The sequence below is a fragment of the Panthera onca genome, chromosome B1, assembly GCF_046562875.1.
Source record: "Panthera onca isolate mPanOnc1 chromosome B1, mPanOnc1 haplotype 2, whole genome shotgun sequence".
NCBI lineage: Eukaryota > Metazoa > Chordata > Mammalia > Carnivora > Felidae > Panthera > Panthera onca.
Genome location: NC_138342.1, coordinates 72,103,461 through 72,113,627, shown reverse-complemented (window position 1 = coordinate 72,113,627; position 10,167 = coordinate 72,103,461). Strand labels below are relative to the sequence as shown.

Genomic DNA, 10,167 nt, shown 5'->3' with positions numbered 1-10,167 from the left:
GGAAGTTACAAATCATCGGTACTAAGTCTTGAAGAATACCTTAAAGGTCTATGGCTATGTTTATTGCATCTCCCAGTATTCCTGAACAATCTCAATTTATACCTCCTGTCCCCAAGTGACTATTGATAGCACCCCCTTCACTTTCAAACATTTCCTAGCTTGGGTGATAAATTCTGTCTCCACCCTCTTAAATAGCACACTTTAGTTGCATACATCTTTGAGATCCTCATGTTGCAGGGTTTGGGCTTTACCTCGAAACTAAGAATTACCCTCATTCATGCAAAAGTAGAACAATCCATGCTCAGATTATAGTTGCATATATGATTCTCAAAGAAGAGTAATTTCCAAAGCATTACCTACCAGCAACTGTTGGCTTTATTAAAGAGATTAACAGTGAGAAGGGAGTCTCAGGGTCTGATCTGAGAGTTTAGACATGTAGGGGTTTAAAAGGGAAATGTGAACCAAGTTTGACTTGGTGAGACTGAAGTAGAAAAATGCTAATTCCACTTAACAGAGCTCTGAACATAGAGTTCAAAAAGTGAACCCGCTCTTAAGAGTCCTTCATTCATGTATCATTTATTTATTAATATTTGGAGAGTGCTACTGGAGGCAAGACACTGTTCTAAGTACTGCATCAATTTTGTCAATAGTTTAAGGAACATTATGCTAAATTTCCAGTGCTTTGCAGGAATGAAATACTGTACATCAGATTTTGTTATGTAAACCAGCCTCTGAATTATTTTCTGACTAGCACTCTTTAAATTTTTTCTAATTTGTAATTATTCCATTCAATAATGAGATAGATTATTCCCATGGTCCAGATAGGTTCAGTTGTTGCTGCATTTCTTATTCATGTTACAAGTTTATTTCTTCCTTAGAACAAGCAAATGAATGCGTAGCCAAGCTGAATATCATGGTAACAGCATCTTTTACTCAGCAGTAAGCAGACCATCTATCCAGAATGTATAATTACTGAAAGATTAAAGCAATGCCACAGGTTGTTTTTAAGATGTGTTTACTTGCTACATTCCCTGAAGCACTTGGCATTTAAATTAAAGTTATCATGTAGTACGTGATTACTTGAGGTTTCTATGTAAAGTATTAAAGAATATTTTAATTGTTCTTTTATGTTTAGATATGTACTTTTAACAGAATCTTTTCAGAATGTGTTTTAACATGCACGTACCAAAGATCATGCATTCAGATTCTCTCCTGAGGGTGTGGGAACTTGGTTCCAAATCTGACAATTTGACTATTTCTCTCACTGTTTCTGTGAATGTTTACATCTTTTGTTTATGTCTCCCCTTTCTTTCCTTCCTTAGAAATCTTCATTTCCTGTAAATTCCTCACTAGACTTTTCAAAAAAAAATCTTGTGGGTTTTTATTTTGTTCTAATCATCACTGGTTGAGTGATTACTGTCACTGCCTTCACTGTCACTATCACTGTCACCTCCATTGTTGCCATTACCAGCCTTGCTCTTGCTGTGACTGTCATCACTACTATCAGATGCACTGTCACTGCTGTCACTGTCACTGCTGTCACTGCTATCACTGCTGTTGCTGTCACTGCTGTCACTGTTGCTGTCGCTGCTGTCGCTGTCACTGCTGTCACTGTCACTGCTGTCGCTGCTATCACTGTTGTCACTGTCACTACTATCACTGCTGTCGCTGCTGTCACTGTCACTGCTGTTGCTGCTATCACTGTTGTCACTGTCACTACTATCACTGCTGTCGCTGCTGTCACTGTCACTGCTGTCGCTGCTATCACTGTTGTCACTGTCACTACTATCACTGCTGTCGCTGCTGTCACTGTCACTGCTGTCACTGCTATCACTGCTGTCACTGCTGTCGCTGTCGCTGCTGTCACTGCTGTCACTGCTGTCGCTGTCGCTGCTGTCACTGCTATCACTATCTGATTTGCTGTTGCTGCTGTCACTGCTATCTGATTTACTGTCACTATCACTGCTGTCACTATCTGATTTGCTATTGCTGCTGTCACTGCTGTCCGATTTACTGTCACTATCACTGCTGTCACTACTATCTGATTTGCTATTGCCGCTGTCACTACTGTCTGATTTACTATCACTGTCACTGCTGTCACTACTATCTGATTTACTGTCAGCACTGTCACTGCTATCACTGCTGTCACTACTGTCACTGCTGTCACTGCTGTCTGATTTGCTGTCACTGCTGTCGCTACTGTCACTGCTGTCACTGCCATCTGATTTGCTGTCGCTACTGTCACTGCTGTCACTGCTGTCTGACTTGCTGTCACTGCTGTCACTACTGTCACTGCTGTCACTACTGTCACTGCTATCACTGCTGTCACTGCTGTCTGATTTGCTGTCACTGCTGTCACTGTCACTGCTGTCACTGCCATCTGATTTGCTGTCGCTACTGTCACTGCTGTCACTGCTATCACTGCTGTCTGATTTGCTGTCACTGCTGTCACTGCTGTCGCTGCTATCTGATTTGCTGTCGCTACTGTCACTGCTGTCACTGCTGTCGCTGCTGTCTGATTTGCTGTCGCTACTGTCACTGCTATCACTGCTGTCACTGCTGTCTGATTTGCTGTCGCTACTGTCACTGCTGTCACTGCTGTCTGATTTGCTGTCACTACTGTCACTGCTATCACTGCTGTCACTGCTGTCTGATTTGCTGTCACTGCTGTCGCTACTGTCACTGCTATCACTGCTGTCACTGCTGTCTGATTTGCTGTCACTGCTGTCGCTACTGTCACTGCTGTCACTACTATTACTACTGTCACTACTGTCGCTGCTGTCTGACTTGCTGTCACTGCTGTCACTACTGTCACTGCTGTCGCTGCTATCTGATTTGCTGTCACTACTGTCACTGCTGTCGCTGCTGTCGCTGCTGTCGCTGCTGTCTGACTTGCTGTCACTGCTGTCACTGCTGTCACTGCTGCCTGACTTGCTGTCACTGCTGTCACTACTGTCACTGCTATCACTGCTGCCTGACTTGCTGTCACTGCTGTCACTACTGTCACTACTATCGCTGCTGTCACTGCTGTCACTACTGTCACTGCTATCACTACTGTCTGACTTGCTGTCACTGCTGTCGCTACTGTCACTGCTGTCGCTACTGTCACTGCTGTCACTATCACTGCTGTCGCTGCTATCACTGCTGTTGCTATCACTACTGTCACTACTATCACTGCTGTCGCTGCTGTCACTACTGTCACTGCTGTCGCTGCTGTCACTACTGTCACTGCTGTCACTACTGTCTGATTTATCTTTGCTGCTGTCTGGTTTGCCATTGTCATTGCTCCCATTGTTACCGTTGCCATTACTGTCACTATCATTAGCATCTGATGTGCTGTCACTGTCATCATCATCTCCTCCGTTTGAGTCACTGTCATTGCCATTATCTTTTGATTCATCAGAGTCATAACCAGGATCTCCTCGGCTATCACTGTTATTGTCACCTTCAGAATTGACATCATCATTATCATTAGACTCATCACTGCTGTTGGGATCGTCTCCTTGCATGGATTCATCATCAAACTCATAACTGTCATATCCATCACTAGTACTCTCACTACCTGTTTTGCTGTGTGCAACCTTATTTCCGGGTTCTGATTTCTGACCAGGTCCTTGTATGTTGTCAATCTCTCCTGGTGTCTTGACGTTTCCTTTGCCCATGACCATTACATGTTGTCTTTTACCCTCTTTAGCTTCACTAACTTTCCCAGCTTCTTTGGTAATATTGTTTCTGTTGCCACTATTGGGACCTTCAATTTCTATTCCCTGTGGAAATATGGAGAAAAGAATGATTGGTTAGTTGGTGTTATGCTGCCAAACTGCATTGGTCTGAGGAAGACTGGGGAAGGTAACCAGAGGAACAGAAGTTCAGCTTCCAATACTTCATAAACTTCTATTTGTGAAAATGTGCTTTATTCACGTGAGAGAACTCTGGTATTTAGATTATAAAACAACCCGTTTGCATTTTTACTCAGTAGGAACTTGTGTGAACAGTTACATGGTGAATCAGTTATTTAGTATTAGACTTGTAAAATTGTAGTCAAATTTTCAGAAGTATCTGCTTTTAAAAATCGTTCTGTATCAAAGTCTAGTAAGAACTCTAACTTTCCCATTAAATATTCACGTAGCTTAGGTGCAAAAAGAGATGAACGCCTATTATGACTTATTTTTATGTTACCGTCAGTGAATGGAGAGGGAGAATTTAAACTGCCATTGAAAGAAGTCAGTTTCACAAACTAACCTTATCTTGGCTCTTCCCAATAGCACTTGGCTCTGATTCATCAGTGATTTTCTTTTCCACAGCTTTGTTTTCTCTGTGATTGGGTATTTGCATGTCTTCTATTATTTGGCTATCTTTATTTTTGGGAATACCATCAGAATCCTCCTCACTCTTGGAAGTGTTGTCTCCATCGATGCCATGGGGATCTTCTTTGTCTTCAGGGTCATCATCTTCACTACTAATTGAATTTTGACCTAAGCTATTATCATTATCTTCTTTTCCATGAGGCTGACCCTCTTGGCCCTTGCTGTTACCAGTGTCCTCTTTTCCATTCCCGGTTTCTTCACCTTCATCATCACCAGAGCCTTTGTCTTCATCCTCCTCTGCTCCATTCCCACTAGGACTCCCTTCAGAATTAACCAGACCAGCATCTTCTCCATTGCCAGCTCCACTTCCCCCTGGTGTTACTCCTTCCTGATTCCCATTTCTCTCACCTTCTCTCTGAGGTGTTATTTCACTTGTATTACCTTCATTTCCACAGGAATTCCTATTTATTTCATCCTCATGGGCTGTACTGTTATTGCTTCCATCTATTTGATGTCCATCTTCTTGGACAACAGTGGCATCCTGACTCTGACTTGCATCTCCAACATCTCCATTGTTTGAATTCTTATCAGTTTTTCTATTAACATTGGTCCCATTTACAATTCCAGCATTGTCGAGAATGCTTACTTGTCCCCCAATGCCATTTGCTGTGGTGCTACCTTCTTTTCCATGTATCCCATCATAACCATATGTTTCTGGTTTTCCTGTGACCCCATTTTGATCTTCAATATTCCCCTCTTCATTTACTAACATGGAATGTGTAGAGGAACTTTTCCCTCCTACTTCTGCCCACTCAGAGCCATTTTTTTCTCCTTTGTAACCATCTTCAGCATACTGTTGCCTTCCTCTTTCATTTTCATGGGGGACACTACCTTCTTTGTTGGTGTCATTGACATTTAACTCATCCTGGAGAAGAGAAACAATTCCAAGTAAGTTGTAGATATCATCTTGAAGCACAACGAACTGAAAAGATGAGCATCAGTTTTCTGGAAGTTAATAGAATTTTAAGAACAGCTTAGAAACACATTTTATATCTTATACCTGTATTGGCACTTTTGCTTTCTCTAGAAGTTTTACATTCACAGATTTGTCAACAGCATGTCTCTCCAGTGGCTTGATTTGAGGAACCTACCAAAATGAAAATATTGGAAACTGAAAACATTCTGATTTTGTGTCCATGCATGCATGCACACATGCATGTGTGCACACACACAGACACACGTTTTCCCCTAAATAAAGAAAAAAATATAGAACACAAAGGCCAAAGTGTGATCTAATCAGGCAGAAAACAAAAGTGGTTTGTTTCATAGTTTATGTAGAATTTTAACTGGGCATACAGGTAATTTTCACAATGGTATTACCAATTTTATTGAAGTACTAACCAGACTACTTATCTCAGGAGAATTGTCTTTTATAAAAAAGAGGAGATAGACCTGTGGTGTTTCTGTACAAGTATAATCCTGGCCAAAACCTCCAAGAAAATAGCAGGTCTGACAAGAGCCAGGGCAGAAACAAAAGCTAGTAATATGCTACTTCTGTGTCCTTCAGGAGTACATTTGATAGTTGAGAAAAATCTCAACTACATAAATACCAATGTGCTTGATATTATGAAAACATACCAAAATGTTAACCTTAGCAGCTGGCTAATACAATTACAAATGGTTTAATTTTCCTAACTTTTTCCTTCTTGGTGTTTATCTGTATATTCCAAATTTTCCCCAAGGAGCATTAAAAAAAGTATATGAGTGAAACATTTTCTCCTATGTTGAAAAAAATCAGATTTTTTCCTGTTTTCATTTCTTGAAAATTTCCTAAATAATGCAGGCTTCATTGATATTAGAATGAAATTGATAGGGCATGAGCAAAGATGGCTAAAGTCTCCATGACTTTTGGGCATTGAATGTAAATTAATCTGAATGAATTTTACAAATTTGTGTGTTATCCTTGTACAGGGTCCATGCTAATCTTCTCTTTATTGTTCCAATTTTACTATACATGCTACTGAAGGGATTACAATCTGAATGAATTTTATTCTAATTTTTTTAACATTTATTCATTTTTGAGAGACAGAGAAACAGAGCTTGAGTGGGGGAGGGGCAGAGAGAGAGGGAGATACAGAATCTGAAGCAGGCTCCAGGCTCTGAGCTGTCAGCACAGAGCCCGACACAGGGCCGGAACTCAGAATGGTGAGATCATGACCTGAGCCGAAACTGGATGCTCAACTGACTGAGCCACCCAGGCGCCCCTAATTTGAATGAATTTTAAAAGTAATAGGGGCGCCTGGGTGGCTCAGTCGGTTAAGCGCCCGACTTCGGCTCAGGTCACGATCTCGCCGTCCGTGAGTTCGAGCCCCGCGTCAGGCTCTGGGCAGATGGCTCAGAGCCTGGAGCCTGTTTCCGATTCTGTGTCTCCCTCTCTCTCTGCCCCTCCCCCGTTCATGCTCTGTCTCTCTCTGTCTCAAAAATAAATAAACGTTAAAAAAAAAAAATTAAAAAATAAATAAAAAAATAAAAAAAATAAAAGTAATAATCCGGGGTACCTGGGTGGCTCAGTCGGTTAAGTGTCCAACTTCAGCTCAAGTCATGATCTCACGGTTTGTGAGTTCGAGCCCCATGTCGGGCTCTATGCTGACACCTTGCTCAGACCCTGGAGCCTGCTTCTGATTCTGTCTCCCCCTCTCTGCCCCTCCAGTGCCTATGCTCTGTCTCTCTCATGTCTCTCGATAATAAATAAACGTTAAAAAAAACAATTAAAAGTAATAATCCATCTGACAAGACATGAGTTTCAATTTGAGTAATGGGAGCATAAATTGGAGTGCATATTTGGATTTGTGAAGACCCCCAAAAATATCTTGTTAAAGTCTTTCATGCAAATCTAGATATTTAGACACAACTTATCTGCAAAATCTTAAATATATATTATTTGATGGTAGGTTAAAAGAGATAGGAAAGTAAGGAGAGTTTTCTGAGGAACACATACTTACTGGAATGGCCCATGCTGCTGACCAAATGCAAAAATATATAATTATCTTCATTTTCTTTAGGAATATTAACCTGTTTTTAAAGAAAAAAAATAACAGCATGAAATTACTTATAAAGCAAAAGATGATAACCAATAATAATAAGGTATTATTTTGGTCAAGAAGCATTTGACTTTTTCCTGGGCAAGAAGAAGGTTATGACAACTCAGTGTTCCAGAACATATCTGGAATGTTCACAGAGTCATACAGGCAGCATCATCAGGCTTAGCACTGAGGTCGCTAACTAGATTTTTTTCTGCCTATGCCAATGAAGGGACAGAGCTGTGTAGTTGCAAAGGGCATAACCATAACTTTTTCTTGCTGTTCTTGATGGTAATAACATTTCTTCTGAATAGTTTTATTTAAGTATTAACTAAATCTAAGATTATGCTTAAAGGATGAATTATTTATCATCCCCACACCAAATCCATACAAGTGGCAATAGTAGACTGTAAAAGAAAGAACTTTGTAGCATCAAGGAGCCTTGGCTAGTGGAAGGAACATGGAGTTTGGATTTAGGGACCTGGGTTCAAGTTCTGCCTTTGCTACTTGATGTGTGAGCTTGAGAAATTTAAATAGGTTTATTAAACCTTTATTTCCTCCATCTGGGATAATAATACCTGTGCTTTAGGATTATCCCAATTACCTTAGCAGAAGAATCTTCTCTGAGAAGCATTCTCTGACTCAAAGTCAAAGGGCATTTGATGTCTCTATCCTCTTTACGCCTAGTAGCTTCTGCAAACTTCACTGGTAGCATATTGTACTATTTGAACATAGTCTGGTTATATATATGTTCCCCTGATCTACTGAGAGCTCCTGAGGTCTAGGAGAATGTTTTGGTGATCACTGTATTCCAACACTCAGTACAGAAAAAGATGGTTTTTAAAAATTGTTGGTGAATAAATACTTACTGGTATAAGCACAGCCTAGTACCGTTCTGGGTAGTTAGCAATCCCTTAATAAATGATAGCACTTATTATGTGGAACTTCTAACAACAAGATCCTTTATTCATGTTAGAATTAGCATTCAGAAATGGTATAATTAATAGATAGATTGGAATAGACATTGTGTAGTACATGTGAATCAAAAATTTAAATTGCTATTACTGAAAATTATATTTTTTGATGTAATGATGCTATATAGAAAGGGAAAAAGTTTTACTCCTATTTCATGAACTCCCACTGGGTTTATAGATTATGGTAATACATGTCATAAGATAGCTTTGATTGAATTTAATGTTGATAGTGGAAACATAATAAAACCTCAGTGAATGTCAACCGTCATAGAATTATTGGCAATTCCTCACAGGAGAGAGGACATGGTTTCTGGGAGAAAAAAAGGCTTACTCTTATAGCCGTTCAGTAGAAAGCCAAGAATAGCTAGACCTCCTTTAAAAATACTGTGGATTAAAATTGAAGCTGAGGTGACCTCAGGACAAGTGTAATAATACAGAGTTCTAGGGCATAGATGTTAAAGGGCAGCTGTTTAGTAAGCAGGGGTTACACTGTACTTTGCAGTACCAAACCTAATTATTACATAGACTGCAGAAGGCTGGTATACACTGTGATTTGGAGGAACCATGGTGTCCTAGAAAGGTACCTGTAGTGAAGGTCAGGGTTATGTGCATCCCATTTCTAAACTGCAGTCCAGCAACCTGACTACTTTGGGTCTCTTTCAGGTCCATGTCAGAACAATTGCACAGTGCACCATGATGCTTGCCACTGTATCCACAGGTGAGTAAATAGCTCAAAAGACTGCTATAGAAATGCCCCTAGTTTTGTCAGCTTGAAACCTCTTTCATTTTCCAAACCTATTATGATACTGTGAAACAGAAAAAGTATGTGATAGAGGTCGGAATCTCCAGATATCCTAAGTAGAAGTATTCTAATCTAGCTTTGAAAACCCTAATGTCAATTGGCAAGAAAGTTGATTTTTTTAGGGACCAAAAAATTAAATGTAAACTGGGATTCATTCATTCATTCATTCATTCATTCATTCATTCAACATTTGAAGACCTAATGTGGGCCAGATACTCAGCCCTGGAAATAGATATGAGCCCTACCCTCATGGGGCTTATCACTGAGTGGATTAGCCAGACTTTGAAGTAAATGTACCATAAAGTGTTGAATAAAATTCCTAAATCAACGTTTATTTCCCAACAGAATCAGTGTTTAAATGTCACTATTGTTACTATTTGAGAGGAAGAGATAGTTTCTTTCCTTTTTTATTAAATCTCATCACATCTTATATTGCATTGGTGAGACTAAAAAAAATGTGTTTAGATTCAAGATTCTTAAAGATGGCTTATCTAGATAAAAATAACAGTAATGGAGCTTTCGTGAAGTGTGCATAAAGTATTCTAATCACTCATTCTGTTGTTAATATTTTAGATTTAAAATATTTGCTTCATTTTCTATATACCTTTTCTGACTATCAGCAACTGATACTTTTAACACAGTGGCTGTAAAAAAAATTCCTGTTTTTCAGTGATGCAATACTTTTCTAGATGGAATTAGCATCCCTACCACATAATTTTCTGCTATCTTTTAATACATTGTCTTGATTTGTCAAATCAAAAGAGAAGGGGAAAAATCTAATCATAAGGATTATTCACTTCTTAAAGTCAAGTCTGCTTCTTCTCTGAAATTCAAATTTCTACAGGAATCTGTTGGTTCTGAGTAAAGAGGATGTTTCATCTTACCTTAAAAGCCTTCAAAGGGACTTTGAAAATCCAGGATTTCTTATCTTTCTCTTTGAAGACTGAAAGTGGCTCACTGTCTTGGACTTTTGCGTGACAATTTTGTACCTGCTGAAATTTAAA

The 10,167-nt window shown here is 39.5% G+C and overlaps 1 protein-coding gene and 1 non-coding gene across 2 annotated transcripts; both read right to left on the bottom strand.

Moving 5' to 3' along the window:
- Positions 1-1,218: 1,218 nt before the first annotated feature.
- Positions 1,219-7,360, bottom strand: DSPP (dentin sialophosphoprotein). The gene is made up of 4 exons (XM_060655962.3): positions 7,310-7,360; positions 5,368-5,454; positions 4,243-5,232; positions 1,219-3,767 (listed from the first exon to the last, which is right to left on the bottom strand). Exons 1-4 carry the CDS (start codon positions 7,358-7,360, stop codon positions 1,392-1,394), a joined length of 3,504 nt encoding a protein of 1,167 aa, XP_060511945.3. The 3' UTR covers positions 1,219-1,391.
- Positions 6,234-6,337, bottom strand: LOC132693425 (U6 spliceosomal RNA). Its single transcript, XR_009616808.1, has one exon. It is a non-coding gene; the product is annotated as a U6 spliceosomal RNA (small nuclear RNA).
- Positions 7,361-10,167: the final 2,807 nt, after the last annotated feature.

What these genes read in the sequence shown, in the direction of transcription:
- DSPP (XM_060655962.3), bottom strand. Translation starts at nt 7,360, where the DNA reads ATGAAGATAATTATATATTTTTGCATTTGGTCAGCAGCATGGGCCATT. An exon ending in CAGCAGCATGGGCCATTCCA is followed by an intron (nt 5,455 to 7,309) that starts GTAAGTATGTGT and finishes TCATTTTGGTAG; the next exon opens with GTTCCTCAAATCAAGCCACT. An exon ending in TTGGGAAGAGCCAAGATAAG is followed by an intron (nt 3,768 to 4,242) that starts GTTAGTTTGTGA and finishes ATATTTCCACAG; the next exon opens with GGAATAGAAATTGAAGGTCC.